This window comes from Pelophylax lessonae (genome assembly GCF_965119305.1).
Source record: "Pelophylax lessonae genome assembly, chromosome: 4".
Classification (NCBI taxonomy): Eukaryota; Metazoa; Chordata; class Amphibia; order Anura; family Ranidae; genus Pelophylax; species Pelophylax lessonae.
Window position 1 is genome coordinate 623,903,348 of NC_138771.1, and position 19,538 is coordinate 623,922,885.

The window sequence follows — 19,538 nt, forward strand, 5'->3', positions numbered from 1 at the left end:
ACTGACTAACAGGTAACAGGTCTTTTGTACCTGAGGAAAAATTCCACAACAGACCCGATCGGAATGCCTTTGTGATAGGCCTTCTAGGCTTGGCACACCTTCATGCACCTGGTATGTATTTTGCTGATTTAAGCTGAAAGTTCAGTTGGGCTTTAGGCTCGGTTCACACTGATGCGACATAGGATCCGACTTGTGAGACCCATAGTCAGATGACATTTGAAATTCAATCCAATTCTTTATGAGAGCTATCCTAAGTGATCCTACAGAAGTCTGTCTGACTTTAGAAAAAGATAAAGATAAAAAGACAAGGCGCCTCTGAGTGCAGTAGGCTCTGAGTATGTATTAGGTTAAAAGTATAAAAGCACTCACATTTGGTAAATGTGACATGGGCATCCGCAGGTAGGGGCAAGGGGGGGGGGCAAATGCCCCCCCCCCCCCCCCCCCGGAATCTCAACTTCCCCTTTAAAGTGGCTGTTTTATACCATCCTGTCTGGTCTGTTTAAAAATCATGTGTGCCCCTGTGTCTGTGTTTTTAAAAAAATAAGCCGTTCTTTGCCAGTTTTTATAGCGCCGCTCATGTGACCCGTCGGCTCTCTCCTTTCCCCGTCTGACACCTACTTGCCATGGGCGGAGCCAAGGATTCCTTGCTGACGTCAGTCTGAAGGGGAGGGGAGGAGGAGAGAGACGACGGGTCACGTGAGTGGCGATTGGCGCTCTGAAAACTTTTTATAAAGACAGAGGGACACACAGGATTATTAAACAGACTGTAGACTGTAGACAGGATGTGAAACTTTAAATTAAACTACAGCAGGAGGAGGGGAGGAGAGGGGACGGGCACTGACACAGGAGCAGACAGGCAGGGAGGGGGGGGGGAGAGAGGACAGAGGAGGACAGGAGAGCTGTGAATGATGGAGACACGTAAACTGACTACGGTGTCAAGGCTCAGCGGCCATGGTATACCGTGGTCAGTTTACAGAGGGGAGGACATAGCCAGGCAGGATCAGCCAGGTATTTTAGGTAATAGAAGGGGCCAAATTACACAGCACAAGCATAAGCTGTATAACATGCTTTAAGTGAACAGGATCAATTTTTTTTTTTTAGATTAACAAATGCATGGGTGACCTTAAAATTATGCCCCCCCCCCCCCCCGAAAAAGGTTCTGCGGACGCCCATGGGCATAGCAAAGATCTGTCTGGAGTCTTCCTATCTGCTGTGCTGAGTGGTTGCAATGAGGACATCCGTCCTTGGACTGACGAAGGAGCTGAGCTCCGAAACATGTAACCGCCCACCACCCGCTCTATTGGACACCAGCCGCTGCGTCCACACCCTGCCTTCAGGAAATCTCATGCCTACCAGGCTGAGACCCAGACGAAAGGATGCATCTACAGGAAGCGGATCACCGGATGTCCTCATTGCAACCACTCAGCACAGCGGATAGGAAGACTCCAGACAGATCTTTGCTATGCCCATGTCACATTTACCAAATGTGAGTGCTTTTATACTTTTAACATAATAAATACTCAGAGCCTACTGCACTTAGAGGCGCCTTGTCTTTTTATCTTTATCACTTTCAGAGCAGCTTCTCCTCTCAGTGCTGCTGAAGTGCAGTGTCTCACCTAAAGCCTGCTGTATTCCAGGGAAGCGCCCATACAACAAACCCTTTTTCTCTGACTTTAGAAAAAGGTTCCTTCACTACTTTGGTCTGACTTTGATATGACTTCAATGACACAGAGTAAAAAGTCACATCAAACTTGGACTTCAAAGTTGCACTGAAAGTCACATGATTTTGGAGTCGGGCCAGTGTGAACCGAGCCTAAAAGGCTAACTTTACTCAAAACTGATATTTTAGTTTTGACTGGAAAAAAGTGAGGCAAATCACCACATGGCTGCTTTTGTCTGTCAAAGATTCAATTGTTAATGTTTCCAAATAGCAGTTTGCTTTGCCTTTTCTTTTACAAAACCATTACAATGATGTAACTCATTGGAAGAAGTGAAAAAAGGGGGGCAAACGAGCCAGTTGGGACTTTATATGGGGTGTGGCCAAACATGAATATATAACATTTGTAATGTAATAACAAGGACCAAAAGGAAAATAATAAAAACGTCTCTTTATTGAACTGTCTATGGACCAAAATTGGGGTACAACCAAATTGCTCACTATAACCACATATGTGGAGGCTGCCATGGCGGCTTCTGTCACTCCAGCGGCTTCCTCCTGTCTGTGCAGTTGCGTGACGCTGGGTGCGATCCCTGCTCCGGCACCGATGTAGGTACTCACTTTCTCCTATGCCTCATCTTCCCTATCTTTACACATGGCCTATACTATTTTATCTTTTTTGCTGCGTCACTCAGCTCTAATTATTCGGTATTTTGGTTCTCTTTTGAGGTCACTCCCTTTTCTAAGCACATTCACTTTTACTCCACGCTACCATTGTACCCTATGGCCTACCTTGTCCTACACTTTTCACCCGTATCTATTCATTGGGGTTGAGAACTATACTTAAGTTCCTGCTCTTTCTCCATTTCACTTTTTACTTTTACCTCAATCACTCGGTTTGATTCCTGGCTCCTCTGGCTCTCACCACCAGCCCATTCCCTTAATTGTTATTATTTTTACAATACCCATACATATATACAGATATATATTATCCCTGTACCTTTACAGATTTTTACCGCCATGCTTTATGGAGGCTGTCTGTGATCCTTCTATGGAGCCACTCACATTAAACACTACCTTGTTCTTGTATCTGCCTGGTGCATGCAGGCCTCGCTCCCTCAGTTCCCGGTTGGGATCCATTCCCGGACACCATACCAGCACACTGTAAGCTATACCTCCCATATTTTGTGTGAGGTTTATTTATGTATTGTTTATACTGCTACTTATCATGTGTATCATTTTCTATAGATCCTTGTATTATGCCTGCTCCTGATGAAGTGACCAAGTCACGAAACGCGTTGAGCTCTACACAGGCTATTTTATCTACTACAAGTTATTATCATATTATGTTTCCAAGACCTCTGTTTACAATTTCTTAACATTCTGTATGTACCAGGAGAATATCGCATTACCATGTATTTCTGTCTTGTACCAATAAGCCCCCTTATTGCTTTACTCCTGTATACTCCATTACCATGGGTTATGTGGTTATAGTGAGCAATTTGGTTGTACCCCAGTTTTGGTCCATAGACAGTTCAATAAAGAGACGTTTTTATTATTTTCCTTTTGGTCCTTGTTATTACATTACAAATGTTATATATTCATGTTTGGCCACACCTCATATAAAGTCCCAACTGGCTCGTTTCCCCCCCTTTTTTCGCTTTATGCAACAGGGATGGAGACTCCGTTGGTCAGGAGTCTCATATAAAGTCCCAATTTCCCCTTCCCTTTCGTAACTCATTGGAAGCCAAATTCCATAACTAGTGATGGACCGAACATCCCCCAGTTCGGTTCGCACCAAAACATCTCGAACAGGGGAAAAGTTCTAGCGAACATGAAAACTCTTATAAAGTCTATGGGACACGAATATGAAAAATCGAAAGTCCTCATTTTAAAGGCTTATTTGCAAGTTATTGCCATAAAAAGTGTATGGGGACCCGGGTACTGCACTGGGGGACATGTATCAATGCAAAAAACATTTCTTAAAAGGATCGTTTTTACAGGAGAAGTGATTTTTTTTTTTGAAAATCTTTTTATTGAATTTTAAACAAGAGAAAACAACAACAACAAACAACGGTGCAAAGGTTCACCACAGAACCAAACTACTCAATATTATAGGCAGTAAGGCACAGTACCCGCGCAGGGGTCCAAAAGGGGAAGCATTAGTAGCATAGTCAATATGAAGGGCAAATGCATAAACCTCATAAGACACATCAGTCAACATGAAGGACAAGTGTATAAGCCTCATGGGACATCTCATCCACCACGGGAGAAGTGATTTTAATGATGCTTAAATTAAACAATAAAAATGAAAAATTCCTTTAAATATCGTGCCTGGGGGGTCCCCTTAATGTGCCTGTTAAGTGGTGCATCTGTACAATGTATGTAGCCTGTTGCAGCAATGCTGACATTTCTAAAGGAAAAAATGTCATTTAAACTTGCTCACAGCTGTAATATAATGTCGGCACCCAGCAATACAGATAAAAAAAAAAAAAAAAAACAGTGTAGCCCCCTCTCCCCCCCCAGTCCATACCAGACCCAGGCTCTGCCCCCCCCCCCCCACCCCAGGGCTTCTTGCTCCTATGTTGATGGGGACAAGGGCCTCTTCCCAACAACCCTGGGCTGTGGTTGTCCGGGTCTGGGGGTGGAGGGCTTATTGAAATCTGGAAGTCCCCTTTACCAGGGGGCCCCCAGATCCGGGCCCCCCCTCATGTGAATGGGTATCGGGTGCATCGTACCCCTACCCATTTACCAAAAAAGTGTACAAAAAAATAAACACATGAGACAGTTTTTGAGGTGACGTGGCTCCACTCCTTGCCTAACAAAGAGCTGTCAAAGTTGAAGAGCGGCATACGGCGGGTAATTATAATTATTTTATAGCTCAGCATATGCCCTTCTACTGTATATTCAATATGTTTTTAGTTGTATAATGTATCATTCTTCTAGAATATGAGTTGGGGATATATTGACATGTGTTTTCATACAAGGCATGTTTAATATATATTTTTTATGTATTATAGATTATTTTGTAGATTTATATCTTAGTATATGCCCATCTATATATAATATTAATTAGTGGACATAGTTGTATATTTTATCATTTGTCTGTCAGTATTATTATGGACATATAATATCACACAGGAAGATAAATAGGCTGTCATGTATTTAATTATAATAATATTGCGGCCATAAGATAGTAAACTGTGAATAGCATATATGTGGAGGAATAAACTATATGAGCGATACATGTATGCACACTATAAGAGGTTAAGTATGTCCCGGGAGTACTAACATGGCGGCATTAGAATGCTAGAGCATGCAGGAGGACCAAGATGGAGTCGGTTGGCTTCCGTTCCCCTTGTGTGATCATGGCCCAATGAGAGTTTTTTAAGGCGGAGTTTTGCATTTATAAGAGCGTACGTATGAATGACACAACAGCTTTTGAGAACGCTCTGATTGGAGGAGCGAAATGCACTTTTTGTGTGGAACTGTCAGCAATATATGACATTAGAGCACAGGGCACTTTTGATTTGTGTGGAACTGTCATCAATTGATTTTCAGAGCACGGAGCACTGAGCACTTTGCATTAATTGAAGGACATTGTTTATTAATTTATCATTTTTTTCCACTTTATGAGTATAATATTTGGCACTTTATGAGAAATGTAATTATTTAATATTTAGTGGTATTTGTTGGAGTATGCAATATTATTTATTTGATATTTATTGATAATTTACACAGTATTATTGAAGTATGCACACATTTTTACTATGAATACTCATTTCCACTGTGATTTGTAGCACTTTAAGGCACTAGTTTGCACATTATATTGTTTAATATTTAAATATTGGCATTTTGGGCACAAGTTTTTAGCAGCGCTGATATATATTTATTCTGAGGCTGCCCGCCGTATGCCGCTCTTCAACTTTGACAGCTCTTTTATAGGCAAGGGGCGGAGCCATGTCACCTCAAAAACTGTCTTATGTTTTAATTTTTTTTTGCACTATGAGGGGGGGGGTGGGATCTGGGGCCCCCCTTGTTAAAGAGGGCTTCTAGATTCCGATAAGCCCCCCACCCGCAGACCCCCACAACCACAGCCCAGGGTTGTCGGGAAGAGGCCCTTGTTCCCATCAGAATGGGGACAAGGTGCTTTGAGGGGCACCCTCCCTATGTTGAGGGCAAGCAGCCTGGTGTGGTTCAGGAGGGGGGGGGGGTGCTCGTTTGTCCCCACCCTTTCCTGGCTTCGAATAAGTGTCTGGTATGGATTTTGGGGGGGGGGGACTCCCACGCCGTTTTTTTCCCCTTAATTTTGGCATGGAGTTTCGTTTAAAATCCATACCAGACCCAAAGGGGCCTTCCTGCCCAGACCAATTTTCAGCTTTCAGTGCTCATTGGCGTCTATGGGAAATCTTGGTCAGCTTGGCATGGCACTGCTCACGAACTATAAGTGACAGGGACTCAAAACTCTGGGAGCACCGAGAGGGGACCCAGGACTACAACATATTCATACATTTTAAAAGTGGAGTATGCCTGTACACTACACTGACTGCACTAAGCTAACTCAACACACTATCAACTAACTACCTGCCTAATCTCTATTGTCACACACTATACACGGCTGCCGTGTAAGCAGCAGCTTTATATAGTGTGGGGCATTGACTTAGCCCCTGAGCCATGATTGGCTGAAGGCACCCTGTTTTTGCCCAATCATGGCTCTGACAGGACATTGTGCTGTGATTGGCCAAAGCATGCAGGTCAGGTGCATGCTTTAGCCAATCATCAGCAATCAATGCACTGCAACAGCGCAGTGCATTATGGGGATCTCATCGGCGGGTGAACTTCCCGCCGAGCGCTCCATTTGTTCGTGTGTTCAGCAAACACACAAACAGCTGATGTTCGAGTCAAACTTATGTTTGACTCGAACATAAAGCCCATCCCTAGCCACAACTACTTGTTTACTTTACATTATAGAGAATTGACTGGGATGAATACAATTATCATTAGGTTTGGTTATGGCAAAGCTGGTTCCAGCTGGAAAGAACATGAAATTCTTGTGGGAATATCTCACCACAAGATTCTCCAAAAGTAATCCAGCCTGTAATTTCACTTGCCAGCAATCATGCAAAGGTGAAATACACACTTTAAAACAATATAAGAAAACCGCCTGGATGCCAGGCTTTATATAGTAATCAGAGTTTTCAACCCAAGTTTAACAGATCTCCATACAAAGAATGGAGGACATGGAGACATAAGACTTCATAAGAATCACTTAGGGCATATATAAGACAACATAAGGTCCACCTCATTCCTGATGACTGGCGGACCTGGGTGGATGCTGTCAGGGAGGTAGTGACAGGACGTCATGTCCCAGGCATCTATAATAGTGACATCCATTCCTTTAAAGGCAGCCCTCAGTAGAATGTCCAGCTGAAGAGATAACCAGTCACTGCCATATATTGACTTATAACCTGTATTGGCCGATTTAATGAGCACTGTCGTCTTAGGACTACGAAAAAGAAGAGATGAAATTGCTTGACGAACTCTCTCCAGCCTCTCCAAATAAACTCGAATAGGGTAAGTGGTAAAGTGAGCCCACAGGGTCAACACAATAACAGTATGAGGTCCACCACCAATCCCAGTCAAGTGGGCTCCCTCGTAGTGTAGGTCAGCCATCATGGTCTTTGTGGTCCTCAAGGGAAGTCCATGAGCACGCCATCGTAAAGCCAATCCAGCGTTAGCGTCTACTGCAAGTAGTGGACCCGATTGGTAGGTGACATGCAAATCAATCGTCTTGAGACCTAGATAAAAGACAAAAATATGTTAACTTAAGCATCGGAGAGGTTTGTTTTCAGTTTAAACATATTCTTGCTAATTTCAACCATCACTTTCCATGGCATCTGCATGTTCAACCCCCTGGGGTCCACCATGCTGTAACCTATGAATTTTCCAACAAAACCAAAACTCAAAGGAATTCCAGTACAATGGTAGAAAAGCTTCAGTCAGTGTTCCAAATAGATTGTTGAACAGGGAAAAGACTCAGGGCTAATAAGTGTAATGCTGTTTCCCAAGAAAAATCACAAATTAATGTCATGCAGGTGTCAGGAGTGGGTATCGCACAGGGAACTGGGGCCAAGAGTGCATAAGGGAAAATGCAGGGGTCAGGGATCAGGAGTGGTTATTGCACAGAATATAGGGTTTAGCAGTACATAACACAGAAAATGCAGAGCTCAATAGTATGTAATACAGTATCAGGAGTGCATAATGCACAGATTTCAGAGGTCAGGAGCATGTAACATACAGAATGCAGGGGTCAGGAATGGGTATTGCAGAGAATGTATTGATCAGGAATGGATATTGCAGAGAATGTAGGTGTCAGGAATTGGTATTGCAGAGAGTGCAGGGGTGAGGTATGGGTATTGCAGAGAATGTAGGGGTCAGAAATGGGTATTGTAGAGAATGTAGGGGTCAGGAATGGGAAATGCATAGAATGCATGGGTCCGAAATGGGTATTACAAAGAATGTAGGGGTCAGGAATGGGTATTGCAAAGAATACAGGGGTCAGGAATGGGTATTGCAGAGAATGCAGGGGCCAGGAATGGGTATTTCAGAGAATTTAGCGGTCAGGAATGTGTATTACAGAAAGTGCGGGGGTCAGGAATAGGTATTGCAGAGAATGCAGGGGTCAGGAACAGGGTATTGCAGAGAATGTAGGGGTTAGGAACAGGTATTGCAGAGAATGCAGGGGTCAGGAACAGGGTATTGCAGAGAATGTACGGGTTAGGAACAGGTATTGCAGAGAATGCAGGGGTCAGGAATGGGTATTGCAGAGATTGTAGATGTCAGAAGTGGGTATCACAGAAAGGGGTATCAGGAAGGGGTATCCTACTGGATACAGGGTCCAAGACTGCATAATGTAGAAGATGCCGGAGTCAGGAGTGGATATTGCTCAGAGTACAGAGGTCAGGAGTGGTAATCACACACAGTGCAAGAGTCATGAGTACATAACACACAGAGGACAAGGGTCAGAAATGATAAATGCATAGATTACAGGGCACATGAGTGCCTTGTAATGCACGTACAGTACATTTAAAATGAAGTCAATATGTCTTTAAAACTGAATGCCACCGAGTGTCTGTATGCAGCTGCACTATTCAGTTTTAACAGCATATTGACTTGTGTTTCTTTGAGTGACTGGGAGCCAAGGAAGTGTAACAGAGGGTCTTTTAAAGAGACACAAGCCCATAAATACTATGAAGGAAATTGAATATCCTAGAGCAGGGTTTCTCAACCAGGGTTTTTTTATGGAACCCTGGGGCTCCTCCAGATGTTGCTAGGGGTTCCTTGAGCAATGAGCAATTTCTGCCTCTCAGATAAGTTCCCACGGACACCATTGATCTTTTTAACTATGTATGTGGGGGTAATTCTTCCCAATGACCATAAGTATAAGGAGCATTCTTCCCACTGACCATCACACTAATGCATCATTAATTGTAGATAGTCATTTTTAGCAGGAGTTCCCTGAGACCGGAAAGTCATTTCAAGGGTTCCTCTGTGTTGAAAAGGTTGAGAAAGGCTGTTCTAGAGGATACTAGCATTGGAGGAGCATCAACCTACCTATACTCCTAGGGGGTCCAAGCGTATTTGACCTGACAAACGTATGTTTTTTAGGTCCATTCTTTAAGGTGAGCGCATTAAAGTGAAGGCAGTGGGATCACCCTTGCTTGACAGTGGGGACACATTGTATTTTACGTGCACGGAGTGAAGAAGGAATTAGTGATGAAACCTCACTTTAGGACTTTTTTTTCTATCAATAATATAATTACAGATGTGTATTATTATTTATTTATTATATCACAGAAGTTTTTGATTATATATTGTGATTACAGAGTGTTTTATAAATTTTGCTTATTTCTGCACTTAATATTTCAATTTGTCTTGCACTTATTACAATTCATTTTCTGCACATATTGAATTATTTATGTAAAGTGAGGCATATTTATTCACATAACATATAGGATAGTGACAGGGAGCGCTGCATTATTTTTTTTAACTATCATTACTTTTTTACCTATCATTACATCCAGGTGTGGGAACGCATATGAATGTGAGCAGCACCCATTACAGTTTGTGTGCACGTAGACACTGGTGTTAGCTCAGGAGTTTCATGACTAGGGTATTGCCCATGTTATGGCTGCTGTAAACCCCCCCCCAAGACCCCACACTTTCCCCCCAACGACCCCAGCCTTTTTATTAAAAACAACCATATTTAACTCTACAAAACTCTTATTTATATACTGTATATATAATATAAATATATTTACATAAAATGACATACTTCAAAACAGAAACCTAACAGCCTGATGTAACTATCTGCACTTTCCCTCGGTCTTAGGATTTTGAAGGCACCCCTTGAATGACCAACCGGCTGTATCTGGCACCCAATCATATCTCTACCGCCCCCAGCTGCAAACGACACCGGCTCGGAGACAATTGTGTAACAATACACCAGCCGATACAGCCAAACAATCAACCACATGACACTCCTGACACTTAACAGGACAGGTACACCCATACCAAATATGGGCCCCAACCCCTTATTCTCCAAAGAGAGTAACCTTCCCCTGCCTTCAAAACCCATCGACCTCTGCCTGCTGCTACGACAAAAAAATGCCCCCACCCTATGAAAAAATGAAGACACCCCTCCAACAATAACAAAAAAGAGGGCAGGCGGGAGGGAGAATCTTTACCCCCTCGCAAATGATGCCCTGAGAACCACCTACCACCAAGAGACCACCATTGCCACACCCTGCCCCACCCCGTCCTCAACGAATCAGGTAAGGTCTATCTATTTTAATTACTCCTTCCAATTAACCCCTGTTCTGCTGAGCCTGGACTGTCAAACCCAGTCATGTAGGCCCTCCGCTTAGGCTGCGCCCACATCTGCAGGCCTGATCTTGATCATTGCATCTTTTAGAATGTTAGTTAAAAAATCACATATTTGGCCTGAAACCATCCCAATAAAAATCTAAGAAATTATCACTTTTGTAAAAAGGTTGAAAAAAAAATCATACTTGGTATGAAGTTCACCAGGTACTCAAACCACTGGCGTAGAGTTGAATCCCCAAACATGTGGATGTCTTTCCCTTTCAGGCACTCTAATGCCTCATTTGGCTTTGGAAAATGTCTTGACTTGCAGGTCAGGGATGTCCAGATATCATTGTAGTAAAACCCAGAAGGTTGCGGAGATTCCTGGCCAGGACTACAGGCTGGGAGTGTAGAGGTGAGTTCTGTAAGAGGGTGATGGGTGCGAGATTATAAAGTTTGCTGGTGGTCCATAATCTGGGCTTTTAAAGAGGCTTACTTTTTTTTAAATAAAAAAATAAATAAATGAAAATGCATAAAAATATTCAATATTTTAGCAATTTCTAGGAACTTTTCCTGGGCCATCACAGCCATTTGCACTACTTGGTCTTTTTAAAGACATTTCCTAGCTAAATTAAATGTAGTTTGTCAAATCAAAATATATCATAAGCAACTGCCATTTTTAAATAAAATCATTTTTTAACTGTTTTTCTGAATAGTTGTATCACAGTACTGCTCATCTTCTTTGTCTCCTCATGTCTATATGCACTCTAGCTATGGCTACATGGCTTACCTGCAATGAAGTATGTCCCATGATGTGCAGGCTGTTGGATTCTGCAAAAATATAAATGCAGGGTTGCCCTGTCCTCTTGCTGATGCTGAACTGGAGGAGAGGACAGGAGAGGAGCGTGTTCCTGCCGGATCATCTTTAGCGACCCAAAGCTGTTAACCCCCACAGTGGCAGACGTTCAGCAGCAGGAAGAAAACAAGGCAGCCCTGCGGTGAAGATTCCTACAGAATCCGGCATCCTGAACATTGTGGGACATACTGTATTTATCGGCGTATAACACACACTTTTTCTCCCTGAAAATCAAAATAATGTGTGCGTATTATACGCCGATATATGCCTCGGAGGGGAAGGGGGGGGGGGGGCCGCCACATTACACACTGCTAGAATCTCCTGCTTACTTGGCAGTAACTGTTATATGAAGTCCCGCCTCCTAGACTGGCGCACATGATAGACAGCATACTGGTCCAATGCCCTGACATGTGTTGTCTATCATAGGAACTGGTCCAGGAGGCAGGACTTCGTATAACAGTGGCCGTAGGAGATCCCCGCTCTGTGTAATCCGGCGGCTCTTATCTCCATGCAATGGTGAGGCTGCAGATGAGCACTAATCAGGCTGCATTAATGGGCACTTGTGAGGCTACATTGATGGGCACTTGTGAGGCTGCATTGATGGGCACCTTATTTTGATTTAAAATTTTAAAAATTTAAAATTTTGTTTTTTTTCCTGAAATGTCCCTCTTAAAATGAAGGTGTCTGTTATATGCCTGCACATGTTGTACACCGATAAATATGGTACTTCATTACAGGTGAGCAATTTAACTAAAGCTGTAGAGAAAAAAAAACAATGTTTTAACTAATCTTCACCTTTAAATCTGATACATTTTTAGCAATTGGGTTTACATACACAGTATTTTAAAAGTGTCAGGAACCATAAACCAGACGGAGACAGAAAGTGCAGTTAAAATCATACCTTTAATAAAATGAAAAAATAACACAGTTCTGGAATGAGACAAAAAACGGAAGCCAGGGTTTTGATGCCAGAAAGGGTAATCAGATGAGCCGGGCCAGGAAACCAGAATTCAGCATAGTCAGGAGCAAAATGCAGAAACAGGAATCGGAAGGAAAGTCAGCCAGGCCAGGTTATACACAGGAGTACAGGAAGGAGCGCACTTAGAGATCACAGACCACGCAAGGGCAGGGAGGAAATAAGCTAAGCTGCTTAAATAGCAAAAAGGGACTGGCTGTAGGCTGGACTAATGAGACAGGTTAATGGTAACCAGGTGAGTCACTGTGGTAACAAGTGGCTAGTAATTAACCGACAGCTGTGCAGCTTCTGAGCACTGAAATAAAAGACCTGCTCGTTAAGTAGCAGGAGCCCAGCCCTGACAAAAAGGCCAATCAACTGGTTATAATGGTGGGGCTGTGATTAGTATTACTGGTGGCTTCTAAGATCACAGACAAACTCCACGAGTGGCAACGTTTCCCCTAGTGGCCCAATTATGTTCCCTAGAGGACTATAATGAAGCTGGATTTCCCTTTTTTATTTTACATGATGAAGAATCTGTTGAAGAGATTGAAACTATATTATGACTTCATAAAGGTTGGATGAGGGACTATCTTGTAGATGAAATTTTCGGTGGATAGTAAATAAACACAATGCAGGTCTTGAATGTTCCCATTCCAGAACCCTAAACATTAATATGGAGTTTTACCTTTAATACTTAGCTCTTTAAAATAATGTCTGACACATGGGGTTAGTCCATACTAACAAGAAAAAGTCTTATATCACATACAACGGAAGGCTTACCCAATGAAGAATTAGCTGTCATGACATTGATTGGAGGAACCGAGCCTGGTATCTTCTGGTCAGTCACAGAGCTGTGGAGAGTGAACATTTTATTAACAGCCTTAGGTGTGCCAGTACCAAACTGAAAGTATCTGGATACAATTACTGGCATCACCAGAGAAACTGTTTTCTTTCGTAGAGTTTACAATATTATAGCTAACCAAAAATCTAAAGTGACAAAAAACTCATCCTTATTCTCCAAAAATAATCCATACACATCCACTACTTAATGGTCCTGTAATCTCTTTTTCATGGAATAGTTTTTTTTGTGTTTTTATACCTGCTTGTAATGTCCTCCGTGAGCTCCCGATCCTCCTCTTTTCCTCACCACTTCCGTTTGTTTGGAACAAGCAGTGCACATTAGTTGCGGTCATTTACACTTCTCTATGCACCATACACATCCCATAGACCAAGGGTCTTCAAACTATGGCCCTCCAGTTGTTCAAGAACTACAATTCCCATCATGCCTAGTCATGTCTGTGAATGTCAGAGTTTTACCATGCCTCATGGGATGTGTAGTTCCACAACAGCTGGAGGGCAATAGTTTAATGATTCCTGCCGTAGACCATAGCTCTTCTTGGGAGCGAGCAAGAGAGGGCAGCTATGTTCCTACATACAGTAGGACAGTGGAGAATGGATATAGCCACCTTCTAATACAGCCTTTTTCAACATTTTAACATGGTGGAACCCTTTAGAAAAGTTTCCGTTCTCATGGAGCCCCTGCCAATAAATGCTACATTCTAAAGCTCATGGTACATTAGCATGATGGTCACAGGGCAGAATGCTCCTTATATTTTTGGTCATTGGAAAGAATTCTTGTTATGGATAGCTAAACAAGATTATTTTTGTCAGTGGTTGCTTATCTGAGAGGCAGAAAGTGCTCATTGCTCCAGAAACTCCTATCTACTATAATGATATGTAGTTTCCACAGGGTTCATTCAGGTATGGTGTAGCACTGTCCCCGTAGGACTTGCTGTATGATGACTTCTTGGGCCTCCTCTGATTACCAGCACACAGTCACTTAGGGAACAGTTCTCACATCCCTCCTTACTTCCGATGGCTCGTCACACAATAAACAGTCCAGGGGTATTGGTTTTTAGTGTTTATTTTGAAACTTGGATGGGAGAAGGGAATAGTGGGATTCTCCAGCTGTAACTATTCACAATGGATAAGGACAACTCTCAATTGGCCTCACTAGGTTGCTTGTGGAAGCAGCCACACTGCTCAATCCATACTGCCACATGTACGGAAAGGGTTAAGTCTCCTTGCTCTTTTCTCTCTACCAATAGACTTGGTGAATATACATTATCTTTGGGACACTCACTAGCATCCCCTTTACTGACACCCAACCACTGACTCTTCTAGCTGCAGTTATGTGCACTCCTCTCCTGCACATACTACCCACTTCCATACACTCTACACTCCTCTCCTTCACATACTAGCCACTGCCATACACTCCATACTCCTCTCCTGCACGTACTATCCACCTCCACACTCCTCTCCTTCACATACTACCCACTTCCATACACTCCACACTCCTCTCCTTCACATACTAGCCACTGCCATATACTCTATACTCCTCCCCTGCACGTACTATCCACCTCCACACTCCTCTCCTTCACATACTACCCACTCCCATACACTCCATACTCCTCTCCTGCACATACTACCCACTGCTATACAGTCCATACTCCTCTCCTGCACATACTACCCAACTCCATACACTCCATGTATAAAAAAGGTAATGACCGCATTTATAAACATACATAAATAATAAAATCCAACGTGCAACGTCAATTTTGTGTTTAAAGAAAGTCCATATGGAAATCCACAATGAAAACCTTTGCTTCAATATATGACAAAAGAAACAATCACTCATATTCGTGGGTTAGTGCTCTCCATCATTGACACCACATGCACATCCCACTTACCAAAAGAAGTTGACCCCTATTACAGGCAGTCAAAGTAGGCATTGAATTTGGAATAGACAGCACTTTCCTAAAGATGAGGTTTCCCTTAGATGTCCAGATATCGGAACCACCAATGTACAGTATATGGAAAAAACAGGCGGACATAAGAGGGGAAGAGAGGAGGCCTCTTATAGTGTAGTAGTTTAAGATTCCATTTATTAAAAATATGCAGTAACTTACAGTTAGGTTGGGAACAAACGGCGTGTATGGGAGCTGCTCTTAGCAGGGGACGCCGTTCTGTGTTCCACCTGCACTCCAAACACCGGAAGTGACGTAGCGACGTATCTCAATCCCAACACGTTTCATCAGTAACGTCTGACGTCATCAGGGGTTATGTCGAATGTCCATACTCATCTCCTGCACATACTACCCACCGTCATAAACTCTGCACTCCTCCCCTGCATATACTACCTGCCGCTATACACTCCATACTCCTCTCCCTGCACATACTACCCACCGCCATACACTTTATACTCCTTTCCTACACATACTCCCCACCACCATACTCTCCATACTCCTTTCCTACACATACTACCCACAGCCATACACTCCATACTCCTTTCCTACACACACTACCCACCGCTGTACACTCCACATTGTACATTCCCTATTTAACAATACCACATCCTGCACTATGTAAGTCATCTCAGACTCTATCCACACCCATTTAAGCCACGCCCAATATTTAGCGCAACTGAAACCACGCCCACTCATCGCTATGCGCACCACTTCTTATTTTATCAATGCCTAGCGCCCACTTTTGATCTTGCACACGGGCCCACTGATTTAATCATACACCCCTGCATGGACTGATTGTCCCATTTATTTGACCCTTTTACTGCCAGCCAAGACAAATACTACATCAGCATTTTCTTACATGGAGCGCCCTCACAGAGTGGTTTACTCACCCACTTAGTAGGGAATCTTCCAGGCTGTTGGTCACTTTGCGGTATCCACCCATCGAGTGATAAATTAAGGAATCGCAGGGGAGTTTCTGCGGTTTAACACACTGCCATATCTCACCGGTGTAAGGGTCTTTGTACTGGCATATTTTCGGGCCTGCCACCTCCAAGTTACATTCCACCACTTCGCCGCTCCCATTAAAGTGAAAATAACCACTGAAATATACCTACCAAGAAGAAGTGTGAAGAGATTACAAAAGAAAAAAAAGAAGACGTGTTATCTTGTCACTACCTCCCCAACAGTCATCCTACATCACCTTACATCGTCCTACATACCGATCAGCAATAACATTATGACGACTGACTGGTAAAGTCAATAACATTGGTTATCTCATTACAGTGGCACCTGAAAGTGGGTGGGATCTATTTGGCCCCTTTCACACGGGGCAGAATCATTTGGATGGACTTCACTTACTCAGTAGGGATCACTCCGTTGATCCTTGCTGAGTAAGTGGATAACAGGTCCGTCTCCGCTCTCTGTGCAGAGACGGACCTGTCAGATTCCCTCTCTCCTCTATGTAGAGATCGGATAAAAAGAGACCACCTTGTCTGTTTTCATCCGATCCGACCTGCTGGACGCCATACGTCTGTTTTCAGCGGATCTTGTTGGATCGGATGCCAGACGGTTGTCAAAGGACACATGTCCGTTGACATCCGCCTCCCCATAGAGGACAATGGTTGGCCCAATCTTGTCTGTCTGAAAAACCGACAGGTAGAGGTGATCAGTCCGATTGTGTGAAAGGGACCTTAGGCATTAAGTGAACGTGTTGTGCCTGAAGTTGATATGTTGAAAGCAGAAAAAATGGGCAAGTGTAAAGAAGTGGCTTTGACAAAGGCCAAACTGTAATAGCTAGATGAATGGGTCAGTGCAACTCCAAAACTGCAGCTCTAGTGGGAGGTTTGTGGGCAGGGCTTAGACACCCTTGTGGGGACAAATGGAACTGCACTCGCTAATGCCTGAATTCCAGGGAGCTGTAGTCATGTGTCAACATTTAGGCAGGTCTCCCGATCTTAGAAGTCAGCTCCAATGACACTGTTAACCTGTTAGGCCCCTTTCACACTGGCTTTCCGATCAAGTCCGCCTGTCAGTTTATCAGGCGGACCTGATCTGATGCTCCATGCACTCCTATGGAGCAGCGGATGTCAGTGGTGACATATCCGCTAACACCCGCCGCTATCCGATCCGATCCGGTCTGTGAAATCCAGATAGATGGAGACCCTATTTTGGGATCCGATCTCCCAAAGAGGAGAGCAGGGATCTGACACGTCCATCTCAGCGCAGAGAGCTGAGATGGACCTGTCATCCGCCTGCTCAGCGGGGATCGGCTGAGCAAAACCGAGTCCGCCGGGTAGAAAGCCCGTGTGAAAGGACCCTTACACAGATGACACTTGCACACTTCAGACACTCCCATGCATAGAAGACACCACTCCCAGGTGTTCAGTATTTTACCGCTGAGCCTGTACTGGGCTACACCAATCCAGCAATGCATGTCACCTCTATCCCAGTGACCCCTCCCATGGTTGCTATGGGATACAGGAAATGTTCTCTCTTTTTCTCCAACCACCATGCTTGCTTTCTTCTCCCGGGGCCCTCTACAATTCTCACTTCCGTGATTCCAGGCTGGGTCCCTAGGCACTCTGGGCCACAGGATCGGTCCCAAAGGGTGGGGAACTGGCCACTAGCGTAGGTGTCAAGCACTTAACCCCCTTCACTACCAGAGGAACCCTCACCCCTGCCAGCCACCCATCTCCTGGCTGATTAGCTGCCTTGCATGTGACACAAACACTGTGACATAGTCCTTAGCAATAGCCCAAAAGCTTCCACTGGATAGCACTCTTTATGTGAGATCCATGAATTGCACCTTTCTCTATCTCATTCCCCTTGTAGTGTTGCAAGCCCTGTTCTTTTGATATGCTGTGCTTGAACAATTTTAAAGAGACTTTGTATTAGGCAAAGCAAATAAACAAACAAAAATCCTTTAACTGCTTCCGGACCACCCGCTGCAGTTTTAAGTTGCTACTTTGACATTAAATACCCGGGACTTCCGGTTCCGGTGCCGTATGCGGCAGGCGCTCTCCTCCGTGGCTCCCGCGGCGGGACGATAAATCGGCATAAAAAAAACCGGCATACTGTCTCATTTTAGCCCACAGCCCCCCAGGATACCTGCCTTCACACCCCGGGCACCTACTGACCACATCGCACCACGCTACATGGAGCGGTTCCTGGAGAAAGGCGGCCCGCGCGTTCCACTGGGCATGCCACAAATCGAGGCCGCGGTCTCGGCCCTCCCTCCCGCTTCCACTGCTCCCTCACAGATGGAATTTTCCCCTACACCTGCCGCTCTGCCTCTTCCAGGAGACCCACAAATAGACCGCATAGCGCAGGCCATGGTGGCCCTTCTGTCCCCCACTATTAGGAATCCGTGGAAAAGGTAGTAACAGCGGGCATGTTGGAAATAAAAAAACAGCTTGGGGAACACACACACAGGCTTCAGGAAGCCGAAAATCACATCTGGAGGATGAGCTCTACCAATCCCATTCCCTGGAACAAACACAGGAGAAGACCAACCAATATATTCTACAAAAATTGGAGGACCTTGAAAATAGGGCAAGAAGGAACAATTTAAGATTCATAGGGGTCCCAGAGTCTATGGCTCCATCTGCTATCCCCGACTTATGCGCCAGAAAAATCCCAGAGGCCCTAGGACTGCAAGGAACCTGTGTGGTGGAGAGGGTGCACCGTATGGGTCTTTATTCCTCGGACCGCACAACTCGGTGACCTATCATAGCCAGATATTTAAACTACGCCAACAAATCAGCCATCCTCCAAAAGTTCAGGCAATCCAAGTCCTTCCAGATCGATGGTACAAGAATCTTGATCTTTGCTGACTATTCGGTCAAAATGGCCAAGAAAAGGAAAGTCTTTCAAACTGTGTGCTCTAAACTGCATCATGAACAGATCAAATTCACACTTGCGTACCCGGCCATACTTCGGCTAAAATCTCCAAGCGGCGATCGGCTTTCATTTCAAGATCCAGCGGAAGCGGAGTCTTTCTTCAGTTCTCTACCTACTGACGGTCGGGGCTCATTGGCACATAAAACGTCTCCGGTTCCTCGGCCACTAGTCCAGAGGAGCCCTCGTAAGGAGTCCAGAGGAGCTCTCGTAAGGAATATCCAATCGGCCAGACTTCCGTCGATGAACACTGTTCCTGTTAGCAAGTTTGTACCTAATCCTTGGGTAACCTTCCTCCAGTGTCGTTGTTGTCTCTATTGCTGGGGCTGGGTTTTTTTCCTAGTCCCCCTGTGATTCCCATCTGTTTTTGCCCAGATTGCTGCTCTCCCGCACTGTCATGGGTTCTTGGTTTTGTGTTTTATTTTACCATCTGTTTTTTTCCCTTCATGCTATCTTTGTGTAGGTCGGAGACGACTTCTCCAGGGCCTCATGTTTATG

The 19,538-nt window shown here is 44.2% G+C and overlaps 1 protein-coding gene across 1 annotated transcript in view; it reads right to left on the minus strand.

Annotated features, from left to right (window-relative positions):
* Positions 1-6,747: 6,747 nt before the first annotated feature.
* The window catches only part of LOC309554697 (NXPE family member 3-like), a gene marked incomplete at its 5' end in the record, with an annotated part of 146,005 nt that continues 133,214 nt past the window's right edge, over positions 6,748-19,538 (minus strand). The window contains 4 exons of the mRNA XM_082256403.1: positions 6,748-7,455; positions 10,729-10,944; positions 13,117-13,187; positions 16,034-16,254. Of these exons, the coding sequence (XP_082112529.1) occupies positions 6,923-7,455; positions 10,729-10,944; positions 13,117-13,187; positions 16,034-16,254 (1,041 nt within the window). The 3' untranslated portion in view covers positions 6,748-6,922. The remainder of the gene's footprint in view (positions 7,456-10,728; positions 10,945-13,116; positions 13,188-16,033; positions 16,255-19,538) is intronic.